This window comes from Ambystoma mexicanum, chromosome 6q (assembly GCF_040938575.1).
Source record: "Ambystoma mexicanum isolate Mex_15411 chromosome 6q, UKY_AmexF1_1, whole genome shotgun sequence".
NCBI classification, from domain to species: Eukaryota; Metazoa; Chordata; class Amphibia; order Caudata; family Ambystomatidae; genus Ambystoma; species Ambystoma mexicanum.
The window spans coordinates 1,423,938,361-1,423,966,118 of NC_090937.1; the positions used below are offsets into that span (position 1 = coordinate 1,423,938,361).

General features: G+C 45.5%; 1 protein-coding gene across 1 annotated transcript in view; it reads left to right on the forward strand.

The window, feature by feature from the left end:
* Positions 1 to 27,758, forward strand: part of NELFA (negative elongation factor complex member A) — a 386,029-nt gene that overhangs the window by 86,340 nt on the left and 271,931 nt on the right. The window contains exon 3 of the mRNA XM_069632129.1: positions 9,597 to 9,758. Within this exon, the coding sequence (XP_069488230.1) occupies positions 9,597 to 9,758 (162 nt within the window). The remainder of the gene's footprint in view (positions 1 to 9,596; positions 9,759 to 27,758) is intronic.

A 27,758-nucleotide genomic window follows, 5' to 3' on the forward strand; every position in this document is an offset into this window, starting at 1 on the left:
TTCAGAGGTAAGTGCCAGGGGTGTGGGGGAAGTGGCCAGTCACCAAGTCCCCCAAAGGAAGATTGGACCAAAGCGAATAGGTACCTACTTGAGATATTTAGTCACAAGTTGCATATAAAGGTATTCCCATAAGAGGACGATGCAGCACACAAATACGGAGGGGTCGCCAGAAAGGAATCGAGACCAGAACTAAATCTGCCCCAGATCAAGTAAGGGTAGTTGTGGTGTTAGAATTTACCGCCCCCTTGAATCCATTTGGAAACAATGGGGCTTAATTCGTGTCATGTCACCTCTCCCCAAGTGAAGACAAACTACCCCCATGTAAATCGGCACGGTTATCAACTACATATGCCTTTGTTCCGGTTGCAGGACAACCACGGGTCGTGGGTGCAATGGTTTTCGGTGTCTGGTTTGGGTCCACCAACTGCACAGGACTGATGGTGAAGGACAACTGCTTCAACACCCACATTTGAGCACCCCAGATCACTTGAGGCACTCTGAATTGATTTGGTAAGTCTCCTGGTCATAAGGTTGTAAAACACAGGCAGTCCCCTCTTCAGAGAGTAGCGACAGTAGGTGACCCATTTCAAGTCGTACTGGATCTTCAGTGTCAAAACATCCGGCCATGATGGTGTTGGGGCAGCAGTGCTATCCCTTCTGAGGATGGGCCACGACTTGGGGCGTTTCATTGGTGCATCCAGAGAGCAGGATGACTCTCTAGTACCTCAAGCTGGTTAAACCCACCTGTCTAAGGGAGGATTGTGCCCTGTAAGGGTGGGTTGGAGGTTCCAACATTGCTGGTCACCATGTGCAGTGCTCTGGAGTTCCCTCATGATGTCTTCTGATTTCAGACATTTGGTTCCAGTTGGCAGCACCCATAAAGGCCTTACAGACACTCCTATTCCAAATCCAGGCTGTTAGTGACCCCATTCCTGCAATGACGAGTATCTGCACCATTTAAAGAGGCAGAGCCTGTACAATCCAGGACGGCCATCCACCCCGCATCTGTCAAAAAATGCACACCCTGGCAGTAATGTGGATTGGGATCAGCCCGGGATCCAGCTCTAGCCGGTTTATGCAAAGAACTTACTGGGAGCTCTTGGTCGGACTGAAGGTGCATGACTATGCCCATTTCAGACATGAAAGAGCAGGAAGACTGCAAAAAAGCAAGATGGGACAGAGAACAGTTCTTCAATGCAGTAAAATCGGTTGCGTTTTAGTGCACCATAAAAGAGCAAACTTAGATTCACGGTTACTGGCCTTTTCTGTATGCATCACTACACTTTTTTAATAGTAGGAACAACTGTCCTCGCAGCACTGCACTTGGGTGGCTGTGGAAAATTTAAGAAAAGGTAGAAAGAAATGGGAGACGCTATCCCTACACTCAGAGTCCTAAGGACAGCCCAGGGAACATCAAACGAAATCACAAAAGCAAATGATTGAGGCGAAAGACGGCTCACTCCCAGAACGAGCAATGGCACAAATCCATAAGACATCTGTGCCACAGTGTTGATCAGAAAGCTCATCAGACCTCCTTCATAGTTAGGACATCCTCCGTGGAGGCAAGAAATAATGGAAGTGGTCAGGAGGATACATGGTATGTGACCATATCAGACTCCACAAAGAATGTTGCTGAGTTGTCGTGAAACTACTGCCCTACTTGTGAAATTCGCAGTCCTCTTGGATGTTCCTTACCAACCTTTCCATCACCCTTTTCCTGGGCAAACGCCTGGAAAAGCTGACGAGATCTCAGCTTAATCTTCACACTGAATCTGTTGGTTGTCATCGTGACTATCAGTCTGGCTTCAGAGCAGCCAGAAGCACAGAAACTGCTTTCCTGAACATCCATGAATACCTGCTCTCTAACCTTGATTCTAATCTCCCTTATGTCGTCCTCTTACTCAATCTCTCTTCTGCCTTTGACACGGTCAACCATGCCATCCTGCTCAATAGTCTGTGATAACCTGGGTATCACTGATCAGGCCCTGACCTGGCTGACCTAGTTCCTCTCTGATCAACCCTCCCAGGTCCAACTTGGGTCCTTTCTTTCCTCTGACTGTCTACCTGTGGTGTTCCCCGGGGGTCTAACCTCTCTCCCTGGCTGTTCAACCAATACCTGGCACCGCTCGCCCAACGCATTGCCGCTCTCTCCTCCAACTTTCAGTGCTATGCGGATGATACTCAGCTCGTTTTCAGGCTCCCCTCTGCCACCTCTTCTCTCATCTGTCTGCCTGCTATCCAGGAGTGATGTGCCGCCAGCAATCTCTGCCTTAATGCCAGTAAGACTGAGATTCTCCTCATCAGCACACCTGCACCCTACTTTCCTGTCACTCTCTGGCTGACCTCACTTGGCCCTCTTCCCACTTGTTAGGCTAAGAACCTCGGGGTCATCTTCGACTCCACGCTCTCCTTTTCTCCTCACATCTCTGACGTCTCTAAGAAGTCTAACTACCAACTGCACCTCTTCAGAGGTGGTATTCCTTTCCTCTCCTTCCCCCAGAAGCTCACTGTCTGTAGAGCTCTGGTTCTCTCTAGGCTGGACTACTTCAGCCTTTTTAAATCTACCTGCTTCTATTCTCCACCCTCTGCAACTAATCCAGAGCACGGTGCAAGACTTGTCCTTGGCCTCAAGCCCAGGGTCGTATCTCTCCAGCACTGAAATCTCTGCATTGGCTCCCAGTGACTGCAAGGATTAAGTTGAAGACCCTCTGCATTGTCCACAAGACCTTCTGGGACCTAGTTCCTCAATACCTCCAACTCTCTCTTCACAAATACCTTCCTACTCAAGCTCTTCACTCCTCCACCTCCAACTCCCTCAGGGTCATTCGCTTCTCCAAGCAACGAGTTGGTGGTAGATCTTTCTTTGGCTGGGGCCTCCCTCTGAAACAGCCTCCCTGCCTCTCTGAAACTTGAACCATCTCTGGTTCCGGAAGTACCTCAAGACTTTCCTCTTTGCTTCTGCCTTCTCTCTTCCCCTCCCCTGCTGATTTCCTGTCTGATACTGCACTGGACACCTGGCTAACCTCTGATTTCAGGCCCAGGTCCTTGCCCGCCCAGGTGCACAGCCGCACTGCCTTCCGGCAACCCTTGCACTTGGGTCTGTATCTGTAACCCTACAGTCCCCTTCCGGCACCTTTGGACACCTGCTGTCTGCACTTACCCTTGTACCTGCCGGCCGCACTTCTTATTGTTTTGATCCCATGTACAGCACTGCCCCGTCCCTTTTCCACTGGCACTTTCCCCTTCGACGTTCCCCTGCACTTGCGTGATCTCAGTGTCACTTGGACTAGTAAGATCCTTGTTTCTGTCCTCCCTCTGTTCTCCCTTCCTTATCTCGTCGCGCCTTGAAACACTTGTGTATAGGCGCGTTACAAATAGGGGTGTACCGAACTTAGGCTTCGAGTAAGTATTCGGCTGAAATTCGGCTAAAAAGTAATTCGGTTTTGGCCGAATGCATACTTGAAGCCTTACTTGAAGCCGAAGTTAACACACCACAAAGTCCTGCACTGAAAAGACCTGCTCCCATGTAAAAGCAACGTGTTTGCCTTGGATGCAGAGCTTAAACACAGCAGTTGCTGCACAAACTATATGAGCCACTAGATGACAGTCGAGTTGCACACACAAGAACTTGCATTGCTTGAAAAACCGAACTACTAGGACTGAGCATGAACAGTGTTTATATCGTGTCCCTGTTGCCACCAATCCAGTCACTTTTAAAATATGGATTTTATGCACAACTTGCTTGGAAACGCCTAGAAGCAAGGCCCCATTGATTTATGCAAGGCACCTCCTGGGCCTGGGAAATCGGATCAAGGGGCTGATCTCTCTCACTCTAAGGAATCACACGCAACCAGTTAGCATTGCTTTCCTAAGTGGGGCGGGACGGGCATGGTAAAGGAGGGGCGGGGCACTTTGGATTTCAATGGGCTGGGAGGATATCAGAGTCCCCAGGAGGTTGTTGTGCCCGGAGGTGGGGGAGGGGTCGGTCTCAGTCTCATTGCACTGCATAACACCTCAGGGCTTCAGACTCCTGATGGGCGCTGTGCTCACAGTGACTATCGCCCCCCTGCAGGTGCACCCACTAACAGCTAATGCCAGCCCCCGCCTCAACAGCGCTGGGCAGGCAATGATTAATGGCATCTTTGTGTGGCTGTACAAAGAAGTGTCCCCTTAAGCATGTGTTGCTGGCTGCATTGGCGAATTTCAATAGCAGTTAGCCTACTGAACAATCTTCAGTGAATGCAGGTTTGCTCTGCTAACAAGGCTGCAAAGTAAAATGTGCACAATGCTGCATCTCTGTGGCTATTTGCAAGGCATGAATATGCGCAATCTCCTTGCCTGCTCCCTAATTATTTGGCCACTTGCAGAGATATGCACATCAGTTTTGAAAAGTTTTATAAATGGATACCATGGCTACAAAATGCTCTGCCAAGTTGAAGTTACACAAAAACAGAAGAGTGTAACCCAATTACAAAAGTAGCCAATAGAATCCTGTGCCCGCTTCAGGTCCCAGCACACACAACTGGAACCATCAAGTCCACTTCACATAACTATAGAGCTGGGGGCAGGCACACTTCTCGTGTCTTCGCAAGTGACTAGGGGGGTTGACGTGCCATTGTCCTAACAGAATTATGACTAGATGATTCATAGAAGATAATATCTTTGAAAGGGAAGGAATGGCAAGTCACCCTTGTAAAGCTTTAATGAAAGGTTTGTTTGTTGCAAGTACCTTGGAACAATGGGCCTGTGAATGAAGGTTCTCATTGGGACAATTTATAAGCACTATATGATATGGCATTTATAATGCGCCTATACACAAGTTTGTGTACACTGCATGTCCTTCACTGAAGTAATGTTAAAACAAGCATTGGCAAATCCAACAGCTTTTATATGCCTAGGTACTCGCACCATTTTGCACCTGCAACCATCAATAGCCAGTTAATAACACTACGGTGGTGCAGGGCAAGAGCCTTTCCCATGCCTACACAAAAGCCAAAACGACTATTCGGCTCACTATTCGGATCCGGCCGGATAGTAAATTTACTATTCGGTATTCGGCCGGATTGTAAATTTACTATTCAGTACACCCCTAGTTACAAGTGCCATATCATATCAACCTGAAATCAGGTACATTATTTTTTGGGTCCACATGAAGGTCTAAATGGAACCTTGAAAACCAGCTGAGACCATTAGGCGTTGAGAATTCTTTAATCTATCTAAAGGAATTCAGTGAACAGGTTTTTGGCTGCAGATCCTGAAGTGATGCTAAGGTACTGTGTTGGCTGAGGGATTTATTTACCTTAAGCCTGTGTGATTTCTGTAAAGCTTGGGTGTTTTCTGTGATTGGGAGGTCTCTCGTCCAGTTCACACAGGCCCGCTGCTGGAATCCTCCTAGGGTCTCTTCTCTATAGCCCCTGGACCCTCAACTAACTCTAAAGTACTTGTTCTAACAGTCTTACTCGGGTATTCTGACATTTGCTACTTAAGAACCTATCCTGACCTGCCTGTTGGACACTAGACCCTAGTGACCCCCTTTCGGCCACTGAGAACACTCATGCTCCAGGAATAAGGGAACAGCTTCAAAGGATTGGGCCTTTTGCGCAGAAAAGAGAATGAGTGTTTAAAAGTTACTTGCCTGCGAAAGAAGTTGGTTGGTTGGTAACCAACTGAGAGTGTACAGTTACACAAGTTATTACTTAACCCTAGAAATGTAGTATATGCAACATCTTTCTTTCCTTAAACTGCTTCACCATTCTAATGGGAGGTAGCTGTAAGGTGGTTTTACTTGCCTGTAAATTGCCCGTGCCTCTTTCCCAACAGTAATGCTGTTGGCTTCACGAACTTCTTCTTTCAGAGAATGGGTGTATAAGTTTCCCAACTGGGTCTTGCTTCCCCTGACTTGCCGTTAGCCTGTCTAGAATAAGTCTGCATAAGGTTTTACCTACCTGGAATAACTTTGAGTCATTCATTAAGTCTAACACTGGGTTTTGCGTTCCCTGGACTGTTTTAGACCCACACAGTCTGAGGTGTATACCTGCTTTTAAGTTGCTGATGGCTCCTTTAAAGCGTGTATAGGTTTTATGTTCCTTGAGGTAGCTGTTTGCCATCCTAAAATAAGTTATTGCTTATATCATTGTGTTGTACTGACTTCAAAAGCACCTGTAATAGAATATTACATCCTTGGGTTTTACTCGCCTACCATAACTGTGGGTTATCGCAAGTTATGTTTTTACTGTACCTAGAATACATGTTACACTATTCACAAAAAGTATACTGTCCAGTTGGTTTACTACGTGATTCCTTGCTGAACGTCACAGTACAACGGCTAGGGTATACTACCCTTATATTACTGAAAGTAATCTGAAAAGTAACTGTTGGTTTGACTTACCTAGAACTCCTCTTGGGTGTTCCATATTTGGTTTTATGCTTTGGTCGGTGTAACTTCCAGCATAGTGTTGGGTTTTTCTATAATGTGTTTATATGATCTGTGATGGTACTTATTGCCCCAAGATGTATCTGGGCCTACTTGTATTTAAATAAACCATTTATTTCTACAATACATTACTGTTTCTTTGGGCCATATGTGTGTATTACAATTTCATTGAACTGATTCTACAGCCCTCTCTCCCTCCTAAAATAAGCCTGACTGATCAGTCTACGCTACCATGAGCTCGGGTTGTACAGCCTTATACTAAGAGTGGAGTCTTGTACTCTCAGTTGAATGGTTTTAGTTTGACTTTAGAAAAACTGTCGAAACAATCAATTCCTATCTTTGTGGCTCATTTTCTATTTTTATTTTTTTAGATTCGGCTGCTCAGTCGTGTGACCTAGTGGGTCAAAAGTTTTAATGGTAACTTTTGATGCTCTTGGATTTTTTCAGAATATTTACTTTTCATCCTCTTCTTTACTATACTCTCACAGTAAAGGCTATATGCTTGCTCAATGTAATTCTATATTTGGGAATGAGCGAAGATGCCATGATGAAGGGAAAGTTAATTGTTATCTAGTTTTTAATCAAACAGCTCTTTTTATTACGTTTATAAGCAATCAATCTTACTCCTCGAGTAGTCCACAAAGAATTAGATTGAACAAAATGCAGCGTCATTCCTGTGTCAAAATGAACTCCGCTACCACTGGTGCATCCTAGCATGATTGAGCAGCCTGGCTGACGTAAAGTAGGAGTATTCTGCTCCCACCTTTGCATGACAACCTATCTGTCTTGCAGATTTTTATATATGGAGAAGGGACATCCACTTTCAAAGCAACATAAATGGTTTGAGTTTAATTTTTATTGAGCGGGTGAACAAAGTTATAGGTTTTCCACATTCAGTAATGCACTATAAAGTCGTTTTTTTGTTTAAAGTGTTCAAACATATACTGCACATTGGAAGAGTTATTCAGGAATCCAAATTGGTGCGAGCCATTAAACTTGGACCTGGCTAGTGTGACCTCAACCACTACCAGGAGCTACTTTTGATTCCATAGGCCTAAAAATGCCATAGACTCTTACCAAGGTGGCATTAACCCTATGTGCATAAAGGAGGATTAGGGCACATCTAGAAGCGATTTAAAGCATGATGGTTCCAGAACAGAAACACAAGACTTATCCTCAAGCCCAGGGACTGCAGGTCTCCGGCGCTTAAATCCATTCACTGGCTTCCCGTGGCTGCAAGGATCAAATTCAAGACCCTCTGCATTGTCCACAAGGCTTTCTGGGGGATGGGACCTACTTACCTTCAACGTTGCCTTCCTATATACTGCCCCTCCCGAGCCCTCCCCTCATCTACCTCTAACCTTCTACGAGTGAGTTGGTTCTCCAAGCAGAGATTTGGAGGGAGATCCCTTCCTCAACAGGCACCTCCCTCTGGAACGGCCTGATATTCTTAACTTCCGGAAACTCCTCAAGACCTTCCTCTTCTTTCACCCTACTCTGCTAACCTAGCTCTCTGCTCTCCTACTCTCCCTCCTTTCCATACAGCTTACTGACTGGCCGCCTGGTGTATCTAGAGTCTCACAGGTCCCAGGCACCCCTGCCCGTCCTTCTGCACTTGCCTCAGGGCCTTTCACACCACCCCCCTCACTGCACTTTTAATAAATCCTTGAGCTTCTCTTTCTGCACTTCACCAGTCTCTACCGGCTGGGTGCTCTTGGTCCTCCTTTACCATGGTCGGACTTGCTCGATCTGTATACAGCCCTGCCTAAAGATTGTTCTGTCTGTCCTCCCTTGTGGTCACCCCTTAATGTGCATTTGAAAAATAAAGCAGAATCACCGTCGGGCCTAAGTGCTGTATCTTAACTGTTAATTGCATCATTCACTTAATCTGCCTGTGCAGACCCTTATCGTCTCAGCAATTCAAGGGCTCTGAGTGACTGTTGTTTTTTCCCCCGTGTTCCCACCGTCCTTGAGCACTTTGAAAAACTTGCCTGTGTATAGGCGCTATATAAATAAACATTACCATATCATGTACAATTAACAGTTGTTGTTTGCATCTCAAGTGGACGATAGATTTGACTAACTCATTCACCACAGGTCGCTCCTGCTTACGGGTTGACGACTGATACCAAGGAGTTGCTTTTAGCCACCTACTTATGAAAGCTTTATTTAGAGGCAGCAATGGCCATGGGGTCAAGCTCACCCAGACGTTAATGGCTTGCTATCCTGAGGTGATAGGTTGGTGCAAAACACAAACTTTCACTTGTGGTACCTCCACATTAATGTACACAATAAATGCCATAGCTTAGAATCTGGGGTGCTTATAGCTTTTCTTTAGGGCTTATGGGGAGAGGTGGTCTGCTTTGTGTGTGCTGTGCATGCAGACGTTCCTTAAACTACTATTCAAGATGGCCACTGGGGGGGAAAGAAAAGCCAGCTCATAGGCAAGCCTCTTCTATTTCCCAAGTGTCGTGCAGTGGATGAAGGTGTCCAGCGACCAAAGGTTAGTGGGGTTAGGGGAGTTACTACCATGGTGTAGGGCCCTATGGGGGATTTCCTTATTGATATTTGAACCTTGCTCTTCGTGTTTATTTTTGTTTTTGTTCATTATATGAAGCAGTTCTTTACTTGATGAACAAAGATTGTTGCATATTCAGATTCCTTCTATTTTGCATCACACTTGTTTTCGGCAAAGTATGATTCAGTGGACATACTGGCTGCATTTTAGAGCAGGAAGATCATATTTTTTAAAACCTTACTGCTGATGGATCTTTTCCGGTTTGCTTATTCTTTCTATATTTGCTTGTAGTTGCATCATCATTTTGCTGTATAAATTAATCGCCTTGAAGAGTTTTCTTTTTTACTTGATTGAGCCCTTACTCAAATGTTGTTCCTTTATAGCAAGTATTTGCATTTTGCATGAAAATGATCAAACTGATTTCTTAAATGGCGCCCGAAAATCCTTAATTCCTCCCATTCCACCCACTCATGAATTCTTAACCTCATTCACACACACAATCCCATATAGTTTCTTGCTAATCATGGTTTTAAGCCACGCCTACATAAATGGTGTATCTGGGAGCTTTGTTTTCAGGTACGATGTGCTTGCATTCAAAGCTGATCAAAATAATACCAATAGAAAATCTTGTACTTATTTCTGCAGTAAGCGAATGTGAAGCATCTGCAATGCTGCCATTGGAATGCCAGTATTTGAACAAAAATGCCTTGACCACACTTGCTGGACCTCTTACCCCTGCGATAAAGCATTTTCAGCTGAAAAGAAAACCGAAAAGTGCCACACTACGAGCAGACCTGCTGCAGAAATGTAAGTTCATTAACATTCTCTGGATTAACACAAAGGCTTTTTATGATGATACGGTTATAAAATTGATATAGGTGTAATTCTTATTTCTTTTAATCCTGTCAGAAACCGTAGTAGTAAACAAGTTATGCAAACCAATTCTCGAATAAGTTTTCTAACATTGAGGAACTTTTTTGAGATATCATAGGCCTGTACCTTCGCGACCAAATCGGGGTTACTTGGTGATTATTAGCCTTTTTAGGGTTTTTTACTTTTGTGGTTGGTTCTTTGTCACATGGGTGTAGGTCACTACGGAGACAATGAGATCCTCTACTCCGTTGGTAAACTGTAGGAAAAGTTGCAACTGTGCCTGTACTTATTTGCGCCAAGATACTGGTGTATTTCCTTTTGCTATGAATGACAAATCCAAAAGTTCTGTTGTATTTAAAGTTTTTTATTTTGAATTTTCAGCCCCTCTTGGAGGACACGTGTTTCGGCGTACAACCTGCGCCTCTTTGAAATCTGGGCCTTTAATATGTCATTACGGTTCACACAAAGAATAATGTTCTTGTTGTAAAGTGTCGTAGCGCGAGTATCAGAATTTTCAGGTGGGATTGAGCGCAAGACTAAAAGTGCTTCATTTACAACAAGGACATTTACAACAACCCCTTGCAAAGACCTAAAATGACACTCGGATTTTGATAAATAAGTAATTGTGTTTTGAAATAATGCTGTGCATGTGTTTTATCGCAGTATCATGGATGTTGTATCACTAGCAACCATAAGGTAAGGTATCACAAAGCCACAGTTCACAAAACAGATCTGAAATTGAAAACCCATTGCAGTCAAATCACACATTGGAAAGTTGCATTTTTACACAAACGGCTTTAAATGCAAAAAACGGTTTTAAAAAAAACAGGTGAAAAACACAATTCGAATGCAGTTTTTGTGCTGGGGGATAGATGAATATCACAGGGACAGTATAAAGGTGAAAGGAGGAGTATAGGTGGTAAATTGAGAGAGATTTGGAAGGTAGAATGAGGTTCATTTTTAGGAAAATAGAGCTGTTAAAAATAAGAAAATCGGTTTTGAAAGGCAAATGTCACTTAAACTAAATTATCTAGACTATATTGTTAGAGGGACACAGTAAGCTCCAAGGTTGATTTCCGAAGTCAACCTTGTCACCACAGCGCTCAACTTTAACTGGGAATTAGTTTGATTCTCCAGCATGGGGTCTGGCATGGACTCCGTGAGCATGTGAATCCATGCCAGCCCCATGCTGGAGAACAACAGTTACAGATAAGTAACTTGTTCCTTACTCAAAATATGATGAAGGGCTTTGGCCTTGCTGGGATAGGATCAGCTATGCTCTGGCTTTTCAGTGGGATCTGGAGTCTGGCAAGATGAAGGTGGAAGATCAGGAACACCGGTGCAGGAACTTCAGTCTGTGTGTTCTGTCAACCACCCCTTATATAGAGCCTAGTGACATCACAGAATTATTGGTGGGGAGAACTGAGCTAGGCCTACCTCCAGGACTCGGATAGGTCAGCCTAAATTAATCACCTCCTCGAGGAGTCGTCCCAGTTTGAGGTTGCATTTTGAGGTAAAAGGCCATCCCACAGGCCTTTTTGCAAAAATCCAGTTTTGCCATAAATGGCACATTTTTATAGTTGGGGCATCTTAACAAATTACATAAGCAGTTTACATATTTTATGCAGAACATGACAGGCCAACTCTGCAGTCTGTAACACATTTTTTTGCCCTTTTTAAACTTTGGTCATTTTTAATGTGAAACATTCGGCCTAAAATTCTATAACTTTAGGTGTGTGTACATACTATCATGGGGCCTATTTCAATTTTTAACATTCCATCATCTCTCCTTCCCCATGATTCACATTCTTCTGGCGTTTGTGTCCCATACATGCTTTTGACAGCCAAGATATCTTATTTGAAAATATAAGTCTAAAAAGTCTATTTATAAAATAGTCTTTGGAGCAAATGGGCATCCTTTGTCCTTCACTGGAACCATTTTGTCTCTTCAGCTACCCCCCTACTGTCAGTTCAGCCCATTGTGGAGGGGGGTTTCCCAGTTGGATTGACGCTTTGACTTCACAGGTTGGTGTCCCTGAAGTTCCATTGTAAGAGACTGGAGCACAGACCAAAGTCTGGAAAGGTAGCAATTATCACTTGTATGTTAGGATCTACTGTGAGTGGCCTACTGTTGCTAGCATCACCCCCAAGCAGAAACCTGTCTTGGGCTGGTTTCTCCCAGGTTGCCAATGCAGTTTAATTTATTTGATTTATTTTTGCTCTGAATTAGAAGAAAACCTGCTGAATAAAACCATCTCATACATGTATTTCACAGCACTATCACCTTTCACATTGCTAGGCAAGGATATGTTTTTGTTCAACATAGTACTTTTAAAACGGGCCTTTTTTCATTTTTGACGCATGTGGTGGCAGCTGCTAGCATTTTCCTTTCAAATTTGTTTTTTCCATCTAACTTCCCAATACTGTTCTGTAGCTGTAGCCAGCTTCTTTTACACAACAGTCTGTACAAGGCAAAGGTCTCCATGAAGTTGACATGTGCAAGAAAGCTAACATTTCTTTTCAAGCAGTGATTTTTGACATTTTGTAGCAAAAGTTTAAGCGTTTTTCCGTGCAGCTGAAGTAAAGCTTTTGTTGCTTTTCTCCGATTTGGCTGTCACAGAGCCGGTCATTCAGGGATTATGCTTCTGCTGAAGCACAATGTGGATATGGATGGGCATGGCAAGGCCTTATTAATAAAAGTAGTTTGAAACACAGATGAAAATGGTGTCGGAGCAGCCTCCTTCTCAATGTGAAATATTCCCTTTTTCAATGGGAACTTTGGCCTTGCAACAAAGCAGTGCTGCTTTTTCACTCCTCTTATTTTGTACATGTAAGCAACACACTGGCAGGCTTTTCAATTTTCCCCTGCTTTCCATCCTGTCCAATATGTACTTGGCAAGGTGGTGCAGCCATCTTTTTGTTGCTGAAAAACCGTTTTGGTGTGAAGCAGTGATGCTCCAAGGAGCCAGCGCAGCCATTTTGCTGGTTCTGCTGAAGTGCAGCTTGGTGATGTGGGGAAGTACTGCTGAGTGGGTAAATATATCCCACACTCTTGTTCAGAAGGGAATTGTCATAGCATTTCGGTGCTGGATTGCCCATGTGGCTGGGACAAAGACTGATATGCAAATGAATATTTCCCATCTGTGAAAGGTATAGTGGGAAAAAAACGATGGCTGTGAATTATCTAAAGTGGGGAAAAAACCACAGAACCAGGTTATCATGCCATGTTCTTTCTGGAGATGGGTGCCTGCTACCTTTTTTGAAGAAATTTATGGTTTGCTTTTTATCATCTCAATTCCTGGTGCTAACAGATGGGTTTTGCTCCAACAACCTCATACATGTATATTCAAGTCATGTGGTTGGCTATTCTGCAATCTCCTATCAGAAGCCTGTGTTGCAGCTTATCCAGTCGCTTAATGTTTATAGAAAATCTCTTTGACGAGTACTTCCCAGTGGATATGCTTCTTGAAGTCTACTGATGCCACTTTGACCTGAATAGGCATCAATGCTACGAGGAGAAGGCTGTGAATAGTTTGAGATTTAATATACTTTCCAATTGTTTAGCTATTTTATGTTGGGTAAGAATTTAATTTTTATGCTAAATCTCCCTTACCTGTGAGACCCCCCAGAACTTTTTGCTGGACTTGTGCATTCTTTGTCCTTGGTTCTGAGTGAGTGGGATCCTTTTTCTCCACTCGTCCTTTCTACTCTTGTTATGGGTTCTTATTTTATTTTTTAAGACTCATAGTGTATTTTTAAAACAATCCTTTTTGATAACTTTTTGGGCATCTACATTTTATTGTTGCAGCACACAGCAATTTCTATGCAGTGTGGCTTGGTTGGCCCGTGGTAGCCACGGGGACGCCACCCAGCCGTAGCGACTCTGGTATCCTTCTCTGCGGTTCCCAGGTGTGACCAGCGGGGAAGTTCTGCCTGGAATACAGGTGGGCAATGTTCAAGACTGGGCAACTGGGGTAAGTAACCCCCTACCACCCCGTATGCCTGCAGCCCCTCTGGACCTCTCCTCACCTTGAGGTGTGCTCTCCGTCCTGCCTTCTTGGCAGGGGCGCGTTGTCCTTGTGGGCGAATGTAATCTAGTTACTTCACTGATGCCGGCCCGCTTTGAGTCTTTCAGGTAGGTCTTATTGCTGTTGTATATTGTTGTTCTTGCATGCCTTTCTTGGTTTAATAAATCTTTTTTCTCCATTAGGTGTGCGGAAGTCCAATGTGATGCATTGGCTGAATTGGGTCTCGCCGGTAAATGATGGCGTATTAAGAGTGCTTTGATGCAGTAAGTAGGCGCAATGCGCAGCGCTATGATGCCTTGCCTTTGCTAACCTGTTGTCTTGTCTTTCCCATAGATCGTGGTGCTCACCCGGTGTATGAAATCCCGAGGCGATGCTGGTGCGGTGCGTGTGAATCGATCAAGTGCACACAGGGTCACAGGGAGGGGGAGGATCAACTTCACCTGGTCGATTGAGAATGGGGTAAGTGCATAGAAAGCCACTCCCTTGGGTTAATTTCTCAAGTGCATTCAGTGAGGGTAGGGTGTAGAACCCTAACGCAAGTGCGAGGGAGGACTGGTGGGCGTATCGGGGACCAGTGAGACTCTTTAGGTACACAGTCTTCTGTGAATCGTGTGTAGCTTTGGGGGTGATTTGTGGGTTTGCCCTGGCTTAATGATATAACGCTTCTAGGGTGTCTTCTGTGAAGTCCCTGTGCCCTTTCTGATAACTCTGAAGTTAATGCTTGCTTGTTGGAAGAGGGGGGGCGTGGCTAGCGTGCATGGTGTAAGGATGCAGCTCCGTTGAACTCCCGTCCGTGATCCTCCAAGTGATCCTGCTGCTGACAGAAAGCAACAAATCCGTCACAGCCAAACGCTGATATTGGAGTAAGAATCCTTTCTCTACCACCCGATGTGCTTTCTGACGTGGCCAGGACCCGAGAAGCTGCTGCGGAGGCTATTTTTCAGAAGACCCCGCAGCGCACTCAAAATGGCGCTGGTGGCCCACAAGTCGCCCTGAGCGAGTACATGCCTGCAAAGCCCCGTGGAGCATTGGTCCGAGCGGTGGCCCCATAGCGACTAAGAGTGACCCGCCACTGCCCGCAACCTAGAATCACCAAGCGTGACTCGGACGGTCGCGCTGACAGTGGGGGCGACACTGCGAGCCACGGCTGGCAGCCTGCGGTGCGTGGCACCTCGGAGAGAGGACGAGAAAGGGGGGGGGCTGCCACTGTGAGCTGCTGTGTCGGTGCCCACAGCAAACTGAGGCGAAGGGCTGCTGAGTTTGCAAAGAGAGGACAAGACCCCTCTGCCCGTAGAAGTATCCAGGGAGCCAGAGCCCAGCGTGAGCAGACGTTGGGCCCGCCGGCCGGCACATCAAGTTATGTGGTACACCAAACCTCCCTCTCCGACCCGGCAGCGAGACCCCCGATAGGAGGAAGGAACTGCGGAGCCCCTGTACCTGCAGAAGGGGAAGGCTCCCTAATAGGTGGTGTGGACCAACCCTTAATATAGAGCCACATGCCTGGTAGCACACGCGTGGGGGACCACAAGAACACTCACACTCTGGCCCTTGCAAACACTGAAGGCACAGGCTATTCCGGTCCGCTGCACACGCCCAAGTGGCTCCAACAAATGCAGACAGTCACCGGGCAATGCATCAGAACCACTACCCACAGTGACATGCGACACCAGCAGGCTCTGGCACATTAGCCAGCACCAAACTCTCCTCCAAAGGCACCCCACAGACTCTGCACGAATAAGCAGTCCCCACTAGAGGAGAGCATAACCCTACTCCTCTCCACACTTCGACCCTGCGGGTCCCATCGCAGGAACCATCTCCCCCAGGCACAATGCTCCTTTGACGCTTGGACTTAACCTCTGGGAAACCAACAGAGACCAGCCCCACACAGTGGGTTTGGTGCTGACGCATGGTCAGCTACGCAGAAAGCACTTTTCTGGTGCGCTCTGATCAGTTAGCCAAGGGGGGACAAGGCATCCTCGACACGCACAAAGAGTGAGAGCTATTGCACCAGTGACTTCACCCTAACTACAGCCAGCCCGGCTCACTCCGAGGCGGTGGCGCCTAGGCAGTCAACTGGGGGCCCAGCATATTCATTGTGACCTAAAGACATGCCCTACACCCGCTGTGGGACTTTTAACCCAGTCCAGCGGCATTGGCGGTCGCGGGTGGGCCCGCCATTGGTGATTTGGCACTCAAGACGTGGCACGGAGCGCTGAGGTGCCTAGAAGTATCCGATATGCAGCTGATGCCAAGATGCCCGTAATCTGGCAGAAAGAGTAACCACGACGGAGACGGAACTCCACGGCGCCATTGAGACGACGGCTGACCTGAAAGCGAAGGTCCAAGAACTGGAAAGGAAGGTGGCACAACTCAAAGCGAGATCTGAAGATGCGGAGGGGCGTGCACGTCGCGACAACATCCGCATATTAGGAATTCCAGAGGACACAGAGGGGTCAAATCTGACAGAATTTGCGGAAACCATTTTGCAACAAGAAATTGGAGGTGGTCGGCTATCCCAGGCCTTCTCAGTGGAGAGGGCCCATAGATCACTACAAAAACCCCCACCGGGCTCCTACCCACGCCCAATAATGGCGAAGATTTTGAACTTCCGGGACAGGGAAATCATACTTAAACACTCACGGGAAGGGGTTGAGGGGGTAATAAAGAGGCGACTCCACTCTTGCTTGTTGGAAGAGAGATTATCAGGAACTCTGATTTATCTGCATTCTGTGCCTATCCATCATGACGTGCCAAACATTGGCCACTAAACCACCGGTCCACCGTCTGCCACTGAACACTCGTGCTCCAAGAATAGGGAAGGACTTGCAAGGTGTGGGCCTTTGCCTTGAACTATAACAGGTACAGTACTTGCTTGTAAATGAGTTGGTGTGGTAAGTGTAGCTCTGAAATGTGATTAGTTACAAAAGTTCTTAATTTTTAATGTGTTTTCCCATTGTAAAAAGTATGAGGCTATTTTACTTGAATGTGTTCTGCCATTCTGAAAAGTAGATGGTTACTTTACTTTCCTGTGAATTGGATTGCACTATTCTAAACAGTAATGGTTAGTTTCACTTGCTTAGCTTTGTGTATAATAATTGTATAGGTTCAGCAACTGGATTTTGTTTTCCCTGAACTGCTAAGGGCATTTCTAAAATAGTTTATGGCGGTGTTGCTTACTGTTAGGCAGAATTACATGCAGTACCCTTTGGGAACACTACACACAATTAAGACTACAGGTGTAAGCACACTCTCACCTTTGGTACAAACCTGTACTACACAGTTATGTTGTAGCAGTGGCTGAGCAGCCAGACATATCTCAACAGGGATGTGAGCAGTACAAGATGTTACACAAAGGACTTGCAATCACAGTAGTTCAAACAAACACATATTCAAGGTTTCTTGGTAAAATATACATTTATTTACACATTTAGGTAGAAAACATTCCACTAGTAAGAAGCAGCTCAATATCACACAACAATACAATACTAAACCAATATGTTTCTGAACAAGTTAGGCTCCCCTGAAGTAGGACCAAAATGGCACTTAAGTAACTTTCAAAAGGGGTAGAAAGACAAAGGTTATAAGAATCAAAACAGTTACTTTCATAGGTAGGGCAAATAGTTTCAGTTCACTACGAGAGGCAATTCAATTCAATAGGCCTGGGCCAAAGTCAATGGTTCAGTGTCTTGGATAGGATAGCACAGTTCTGGTAGTAAACGGTTACGTCTTTGACAATGTTCTTGGAAGGTTTGCACGAAAGAGTTATAGGTCGGTTAAGGTGCGAACAAGACTCTAAAGTTGGGAAAGTTTCACAAACTTTCACCGCAGCAAAGAGGATTTCTCTACCACATTTGCACAGTACCTTACGGATGAAGAAAAGCTGTAGCTGAGGCAATTGTTCCTGGCAGTTCCTGCAGATCTCGCTGTTCCTGAGCCTCAGTCGTGAGGACAAGAGGGAGGATGTCAGCAGGTTCCTGCACCGCACAGGGAAGAAGCCACAAGCTGGGCAAAACGTCGGTTTACGGTGCGAGTGCCTTAAAGTCCAGAATATGGTATCTTCTCACTGGTTATCCGTTTTTCAACAGCACTCTGATGAAAATTCGACCAGTATGCAGATGGTTTCCAGGTGGATTGCGAGTTGGTTGTTCCCACCAGCTCTTGGGAAGAAGTCATCCTTGAAGGGCTTCTCTGTTGAGGGAGTTTCAGGCAATTCGGACATGCAGCAGGGCTTCACCAGGCAAACCAACGGTCCAGGAGTTGCAGCAGTAGTCTTTCTTCAGCTCATCTTTGGTTCTTTCGTTCCAGTGGTCAACGCTGCCTTCCAAGTCCCAGAGACCTGCTTTTAAACCGTTTTCTCCCATCCATTCCAGCCTAGCTGCCACTCACCCAGCAGGTTGGCAGTCCTTGCAGGACAGTCAGCCAACCAATCATGCCAGAGTGCATTCAGGTCTCCTAGGAGACTATGCACAGGGAGTTTAGGCACCACCCTCACATCCTGTCCACCCCAGACACTCAGGCGCCAGAGGAGGGCTTCAGCACTGAAGGCTGCCAAAGGCGAACGAATAAAGGGACCAAACCTGGTTTGGCTCGCAGACACACACACTAGGAGGACCTTTCCAAAAAGCAATGTCAAAAAGTCGATCAGAACCTGTTTTTACAGAGGGGGCTTAGATGCCATCTTGTAAAACATGGCTCTGGTGGATTCCAGCTACCGGAGCGTTTAAATGGGTTGCGGTCGAGGAACTCGTGGTAATACCACGGCCACCAGCCAATCTGAGGAGAAAGGGTAGCTTGTGAGGGCTACATGAGTTTTCTAGGCATAGGGAACACTAGGTATTCCCTCCAGCACTCTGCTGTAAGGCAGTGTGTGCTGGGTCTAGCAATTTAAAGACTAGTAAAGTCAATTTAACTTTACATTCACTGGGAGACAGTAGTCAGTCCCAGAGAAGGTATTTAAACCTTGGGAAGTCTAAAATACATCCCTTTGCTACTGCAGTGAGGGTGCTGTGTGACACAAGAAAATGCTGATGCCTATGGAGTTGTCTAAAATTCCATATCCAAAGAACACTAAAGTAAAACGCACATCAAAATACATGAAAGAGTGGGGGTGAAAATTAAAGTCCTAGAAATCCAGCGAAGTTGCTGGGGGTCTCAAAAGATAAGGGAAATTAGCACATTTCTGAGAATTCTCCCTAACACTAACGTTAATGTGTGCTTTGCTTATCTGAAAAGCAACATTGCTACGACTAAGTTTATTACCATACAAGTTGAGTACAACTTTTGTAACTTGGTTATCCTAAATGTGTAGTGGTGGTGTTGAAACAGTTTTTCTGAAGTCCAACTAAGGGCTTAGTAGAAACATTCAACTGAGACAGTACAAGACTCTAGGCTGTACCACCTGAGTATATGGTAGCGTAGACCGAAAAGCCAGGCTCATTTTAGGAGGCAGAGAGTGCTGTAGGAAGGTACAAAGAACCTGTAGTACACAAAGGATTCAACAGAAACACAACCAGAAGTATTATAAAAATAAAGGTTTATTATAAATACAAGCAGGCCAAGTTGAGGATTCCTGCTCACGACACAACAGCCACGGAGATCCCACCTACAATGCCAGGGGGAAGAACTCATAAACAGCAAGCACACAAACTGCGAAAAAAGAAGCCCACCCTTTTACAAAAGGGTGGCTCTTCTGTGCATTACCGAGGCTGAATTAACAGCCTGTGGGTAATGAAGGCTAAAGTCATACAAGTAGTTAAACTGTCACCAGCCATTCAATGAAATTTGCAATTGTAACAAAATGTTGCTGTATATGTAAGCAACTGATTACATTGTATCCCCCCCAGCACTCCACATAGGTGGGGTGTGCTGGCTCACCATATAAAATGTAAAGGGGGATGAAAATCCCCTCTTTACTACCTGGTTACTGTAATTCACACAGGTACATGAAAGGGAAATTATCAGGTGAGCTCATAAGGGCAGCAAGCCAGCCTAAGCCAAAAGTCTTGGGAAACTTCAACCATACACTATGGAGAGACCTAAAAGGATCACCCATAAAAATATAGACTAGGTGAGGGGGGGGGGGGGTGACCAGATTCCCTTTCACCTGGGGACAAGGTAAAATAGTTACCTAGTCAAAGCAAAATGTTCTGGGGTTGACACAAGTCAGGAAGATTTATCATAGATTTGGGAATCTTAGGTGTTTTTTGTTTATCCAGGAGGAGTTTGTTGACCCTCTAAAAGGCATACTTTGAACTGTTCTGAAAAGTAATCTAAAGTTAACGGTATCCAAGTAGAAGAAGTTAGTTGTCACAAGATATATACCTGAAACACTGGTTTAACTGTTCTGATTATTGTATAAAACCTGAAGGTAATGACCATTAGGGTCTACTGCCCTTGAATTAAAGTAATCTAAAAGTAGCTATTGTGGCTTTACTCCCTATCAATAGGTGTTATCTATTCTAAATGCGTTATATTAGGTTTGACTTAAATTTACTGTTCTTCTAAATAAGGTTTATGCGTTGGTTTGCATACTATAAGCATTGTGTTTATGATTTATGGCAAAGTACTTGCTTCCCCAAGAATTCTCTTGTCCTACTTGTATTTAAAATAAACCTTTTATTTTTACAATAGTTCAGGTGGTACAGCCTTATACTAAGAATGCAGTTGTGTACTGCCTCAGATACAGTTTAATGAAGCCCTTAATTGGACTTTAGAAAAGTGTCCTGAACACTGTGAATGCCTTTGTTTTCTGAGAGGTGCCCCATAGTTAATTAGGAGCTAGCGTGATGTACAGGAATAATTAGTTGGTCAAATTTCAGAGCAAATTTCTTCAAAAGTGGCCTTTCAGGAAAGCTCTTAATTTAGGGCAGTCAGAACCTTGGGGACAATGCATGGTGGGTGTTAAGGACCACCATGTTTTTTGGGAAACCTTGCACCCACCATGTTCGAGCTGTACAACCAAGCCCTTGTCAAAGGAATCAACAAAGAAACACAGTTGAGCATCCGCAAGCCCAAATCAAGTGCCCACCTTAAAGTCGTGGTATACCCGCAGTCCTAAATCCCTGTGCTCCTCTAAAAGAGCAGCAGAAACCACCTGGATAAAAATACCTTCAGATGTGAACAAACAGCATTTCACAGCCCTATCCAAAAAATACAAACAAGCTATTGTACAAGCCAAGAGTGCCACATACAACAGGAGAATTGAAGAAACAATCTCAGCCACCAAAGAGATCTTTGCTATCTTGCGTGAGCTTGAAACACCAGCTCCCTCACCTGACAACGCCACCAAAGACCTTAGTTGCTGCAAGAATATCCAAAACGCACTCTGCGACAATCTCCTTACTCCAAACCAAAATCACTGCAATAAAACAAACTCCTGACATCCGACTAGCCCCAAGACCAGTGTCCTTTCCCCATCCCCCCCCGTTCCGTCCCCTGGTTTGAATTCACTCCGATCTCAACCATGGAAACTACCAATCTCGGAGGACTGAAACCTTCAAAATGCCAAGTAGGCATTTGCCTGGCCACCCTCAAAGGATTGTGCTGAAGACCTTGCCCCTTTTATTACGATACTAATCAATAATTCGAAGGGATTGTGTCCTCCAACGTATTCCACATCTAGGACATGTAATGTCCACAGCTGTGCTGCTTCGGAACATTTTCGGCAGAGGGCATCCTGCGTCGATGGCGTGGAGCCGATGTCCCTCGAGGGTTGATGTCACCGGATGTTATATATAGGACGCACAACGCCCATAGCCTCAGTTCTGTTTTTTCCACACACGTGTTTGCTGCAGAATCTCAGCGCGCTCGGTTCTTCTCTTCGAACAATGTCTTCATCTTCCTCTACTACCCCGAGGTCGGGACTGTTGTTCGAAAATGTCCATCACGGACCCGCACAACATCTGCCTCTGGTGCCTCAGCGAAAGCCACGCCTGCCAGGACTGCCAGTCCATGACGTCTAAGGCCTTGCAGGAGCGTAAGGGCAAATTAAAGGTAGGTAGGGTGTCCAAGCCCCGTAAATTGAGGTCCGCTGGGCTTTCGACCAATGACTCGAGGGGCGACTCTGTTGGTGAAAATCCAGGGGGTTCTCGGTCTAGGAGTGGTTCCCACCATTCCTGTGCCTCGAGGCATTCTAGAAAGCTCCATCACCGGTAACCTTCCCCGTCCTCGTCGGAGGAGGACTCCGCCAGATGGTTGATTTGTCCCACCAAGTCTTCGTCGCCGGCCGAATGGGATTCATTCCGCCAGCAGATGTTGGCGATTTTTCAGTCGCAAGGCACAGTTCCGTCTGTGCCTTCAAAAGAAGCTGGCAGGGAACTGGCTCGGTCCACCATTCGCACGCCTTTGGCCTCAGGAGGTCGGCGTGATCGGGAGCCGTCGAGGTCCCGATCAGACAAGGGAGATGGCCATAGCCGTGCCCGGTCCCGGTCCTCCACGCCATCGAGACCGTCGAAGTCTTCCAAGAATGTCCGTCGAAGGACTCTCTCGGGGCTCCGCCCTCGAAGTAGTCGGCGCCTTGGTCGACTTCGACCCCCTCTACGCCGTTTGTGGAGGATTAACAGGAGGTGCCCCTGAGGGCTGTGGTACCTCCGAGGAAGGCTTGCAGTAAGTTTGTGAGGCCTGTTTTTGAGCCCAGGTCTGTTCCTCCTCCTAGATTGGATTTTTTCCAACCTTTGCAAGAAATGATGAACTGTCTGATCAGGAGATGGGCTTGCCTGTGCATCCTGATGTCCCTGATGACCTTTTGTCTGGGCATAGTCAGATGGAGGAACTCTATCGGCGTCTCATGTCGAGGGTGACTGAGTACTTGGGGTGGTCTGCCCCCCCCCCCAGTGGAGTTTGATCAGGATGACTTGACTGATATTCAAGACAAATGTTTGGGAGAGCCCAAATGACCACTCCAACGCGGAGTGGTCTTTACCTAGTTTTTGGGGAAAAATAAACTGACCCTGGTAATATATTTTAGCAGCAGCCTAGGCTTAGGAAGTCCAGCCCTATCTGGGGATGAGTCTCTAAGTCTGAGGCACTGGGGATCCATGTCCTTTGGGCAGAAGAACAAAGGAAGGCAGACAATGTCAAAGTTAAAATGTTTCGAAGATTCTGTTACGTTGCAGGTACGTAAAGTTGTTGGTAAAAAAAGATTTTGGGGAGGTTAGGTAGATCCCCTGAAGGATTATAGCCCCAAGGACTAATGTCCTAAGGCCAGGGAGAACACGATTGGTTTGTCCACCCCAATGTGTCGCAGCAAGCTCAGGAGGAGCACAGAACGGGACAAGCTCACTCAGGTCGGTACCAAAGAGCAGAACAGTACCTTTTTGTGATGAAGAAAGCAATGCCATTTGCGGGTCCCCAAGGTGAGGGTGACGGCAGACTCCGGTTCAGATTTCTTGGCCTCGTGGCTGAAGAAGGAACTATTGGTGAGAGCAGACAGTCACCCTCTTACGCTGGGGCGCCCAGCAAACCAGCTTCACATTACTGGCTCATTGGGACTCGATACTACAACACTAAGGGTATATCTACTTGGACCTGTAACAAGGTCTAATTTCTATTCCTACCGAGAATTACAAAATCATAGTCGCACTCAATCACGGTCTGTAGAGAAAACGATTTTTCAGAACACGTTTAATATGTATAATCATTCCATCAGTCATATATAGCAGTAAAAAAGTTTTCTAAATGTCAATGGATCTTTCCCAACATCAGAGAATGTGCCACTTCTTCACTTACAAGAATTAGAAATCAGTCCCAAGTGTATAAATAAGAGCTGAACAAACACAAGGCATTTTACATTAGATAATGCCAAAGTACTTAGTTTTCTAGTGCTATGTCTGCAAACCAGTGTATGGGAATTTAATGGCCACTAGGGTGCCAGCAACTAGAAAAATCTAACAACTTGTACCGATAATACACAATACATGGATTATAAAGGCACCCTAGTGTAAGGGTCCTTTTTTCAACATCTAAAACATGTACAGACAAAAACAGTATAATGCCAGATTTTTAACAGTCTATGTAAAATATTCTGTACACAGATCTAAAAAAAGCATGAGACCAGCTCATGCTGTATCAAGGTCGACCGGTTTCATAACCATATCTTGCTCTGGTAATCTTCATCAGGACTTTGTTTATGTAGGGTCTTTACTCCCTGTCCCTGTCTGGGATAGCTGTCTTGCACCCATACGTGTGTTCCTATTCCTTTAGTACACAGAGGAACTCCAAAGCCTTATCTTCCTCACCTAAAGGTGTGTACGGTCTGGGATAACCTTATAGCCCATGCAAGAATCAATTATGCATAGGCTTACCGCACTGTATTGGTAGAGTGTCTGCTCAAAATGTCTAAGATCAGGGCGCTCCCTGGCGCTATGGATACCAGCGAAACGGCAAAAAACGCGGATTAGTCGGAACCCTTGTTGCTTCTGAGATGCCGTTAGTTGTAGTGCAACTTAAACACCTTCAAACAGCTCTTACCCGACTTTCTTTAGTGGCAAATTAAATGGAGCATGATCGCATCTATGTGGTGCCTCGAAGCCGTAGAAATGCTTCTGCTGCTGGTCGCCAGCCCGCTGTGATGTCTATATTCAGAATAGGGCATCCGAGAAGCACGGCTAGACTCTATGCTAAGTCAGCCATCTTTGCTCTAGTTGCTTTGTCATTGGGGCTCAACACAGGAATCGGATCAACGACATTTGTCACATAGTAGGCTTCCATCCATTTCTTGGTCTTCGGCTCGGTTCTGAAGACATCTGGAGCGGGAAAGGGTCACAGTAGGCCCACATGGATTCCCCACAAGGTTCCAGCCAAAACCGTGCTTCACGAGATGAACAAGATGGCCCAGGTTCTAGGGTATTGGCAGTATGCAACCCTAGAAGGTTGCAGTGTCGAGGGATGGCTAGTTCTGCAGGTCATCTCAATCCTAGTGAGCCTCACCAGCATCCAGTTAAGGGTTGTCTTCTAGACCCCCTAAGTCGTATGAAAGGAAGGGTCAGAACAGGCTCTGGTTACACAGCAGGAATATCTGGTCGCTGGAATCGGTTACATCTGGTTTTTATTCTTTTCTTCCTTTTCGGATTCTGCTCCAGTAGTTGACTTAACTTCAGCTTTCGTTTTATACAGTAACCCACACACAACTTCTGCAAACTCTCCCTGCAGTTTACTGAAAGGGGTGTGTGGCTGTCCGTGACAGCCAGCCGCCCACAGTGGGAATTTGGTTTGCTCAGGTATACCAAAAGCCAAAGGGCTGCAGAGTTTCAGGCTCCACCTACAAGTCCTGCCTTCAGACACTCTGGAGCCTCATCAGGAAACGCAAAGGATTCCTGCCAAGACAAAACTTACTTACACCTGTACCTCCCCCATCTAGGACTACAGAAGAAGACCCAAGAAAGGACAAGCACACTACAAATGATGAAAAAAGTCATCACTGGTCTAGGGAATTGGTGATCCTTCTGTGCATTACTGCCGCTGGTTTGACAGCCTTTGTGTAATATTAACTAAAAAGTCATTAAAGTAAATACACTGCCACAAGAGGTATCTTGCCACAGTAACAGAAATGTCACTAGTTCAGTGAGGAAGAGGATACCATATGCTAATTCCACAAAATAAGTAGGATAGGATGAAAAGTTTCACCCTGCCCTTGGTAACGTCTATTAACGCAAGGAACAAAGAAGAAACAGTGTTGTGTGCTGCAACAATAAATAGATCCCCTAAAAGTTGGAGGAAAGCAGGAATGCAAAAGAAATGGGGAAAAAAGGGTTGGTGAAGGTTCCCAAAGCTAGAGTAAAAGAATGATTGAGTGTGGAAAAAGGTTCCCACTCGCTCGAGAGAACTGGTCAAAAATCCAAGAGTCCGGCAAAAAGTGCTGGAGGTCTTGCAGGTGGAGAGGATTTCATAAAAAAAATTAAAATCTACTCTTAACTAAGGCCACCCATAAGTAAATGTGCTGATCTAGGAGAGAATGGTGTGCATTCCTCATCAGTTGATGCCTAACTGAATTGCTGGAGTGTAGGATGTTTCAAATCGGTGACATCCAATTCGGTAATTTCCCCACCCACCCCAAACCATGTATGAGGGTCCAGGATTAAACTTCTAAATCTTTCTTTTCCCTTTATTGAAAACAGATACCCCCCCACCCCCGTCCCCTTACTCAATAGGCGTGTCACTTTTTAAACCTTGTTCTGGAAAACTCAATTGAACTAACAGATTACTCAGGGATTGAAATTAAGATTTGACAAGCGGGAGCTAAAAGCAGCTCCTGCATCCAGCATTAACAAGTGACCAGGAGTTACCACTGGGGAACCAGGAGCTACTGTAAAGCGGTGTGCAAATCTAATTTCCACATAAGATGCAAACATATCACTTTGTTAATTTATGGCCCCTTATGTTTTAAATGTCATATAGATGTGTCCTAGTGCTCATTTAAAGATTGTCCCAAGTGCACAGATTTAAATCCACATAGATGTGGTTGATTGTCCTCAGTTGCCCTGGGGAGCCTATAGTAGCTCCTGGTGGACAGCCAACTAGGCTCTCTCAGGCCAAAGGCAGGAGCTAAATATCTCCCAGCTCGCCTCTATTTCGAACCCTGCATTACTTAAGTCGTGCATATAAATACCTTAAAAAAAGTAAAGCGCATGTTTGCTAAACTTCCCCAAGTGTTTTTTCTATGTGTTTAAAATGTACATTTCTCATTTTTAATGGCCAACTTAAAAGTGGGAAAATAGGTGTTAGTTATTAACCCTTTCCCCCTTTTCTTGAATGGATCAGCACCAGAACTGTACTTGGTGATGTAATCAGGAAATTACTTCAGTTACACCATGGGATGCCCTTTGCCCTTCTGTTCTTGTACAGTAGAGGGATCTCCCAGCATAGGAGCCATTTCACTACAGGATCTATTGGATCAAATCTATAACTCCAGAAGCAGATACGCTGCTGAAATAAGTACTTGTTTCCAGAATGTTCAGTCAATGTACATACCCCACCCCTCTAATTAAAAATGAAAGGGGCCAGGATTTCATCTATTCCCCTTTTTTAGAGTATCAGTCCCCTCACGATTATTTCCCCTTTCTATTATACTTGCATCTGAATTTATTTCTCTTGGCTGTCTGACAGAAAGGTGGCAGACAGCAAGATGTGGGGGGGGGGGGGCGGGCGGGGGCGGGTCAGATTCCCTCCACAGTTTTATCTCCCTGTTTCTGTATTGCCGTGTCCATCTCTTCCACTGTAGTCCTTGGTCTTTAACTCCAGGTAGGCCTCTTGCTGTGCTCTGCTGGCAAGCCATAAAAATGGGTCCAAAGAGGCAGTCAATCTATTCCATTCTTCTTTCTGTTATCAATTCTTCTCTCTCCTTCCTCTCCATCAGTGAGTGAGCGTGTGTGCATCTGCAGAATCTATGGGTTTGATCTTTTTATAGGGCATCAACCACACCCCTTACAACTGTCATTTCTCTAATCTACTTGGTCAATGTACGTGATTCCTTTGAACAAAGGAAGCTCCTACAGCAAAATGGCCAAGAGCATGGCTTAAAAATATATTGGTAACCCAATGGCCACCATAGAGGTACATTGAGCGACCAGTGCATTTTATAGTGACTTGTACTTTTGATGAAGCCAAACCACTGGTGAGAAATCTAATAAATATCCCAGGACCCAGGGGCACTTACTTGCGGTGCCAGATGCGTAGTACTCTGAAAAGGCAAAATAAAATGGAGCGTGAATGACTTCTTCCTCTGGGGGAAAAGCCATGATCTGGTATCCAGTGGCCTGCTGCACCCATTCCTGGCACGAACCCAGACCACCAAAAGCAGGTTCCACCTTCCCAGAGGAACGACCAATCGGCGGGAAGCAGCATCAAGTGGAATGTATCTGGAAGTCTGAGAAAACGGAACAGGCAAATCTGGGGGACTCGAGGGTCAAAA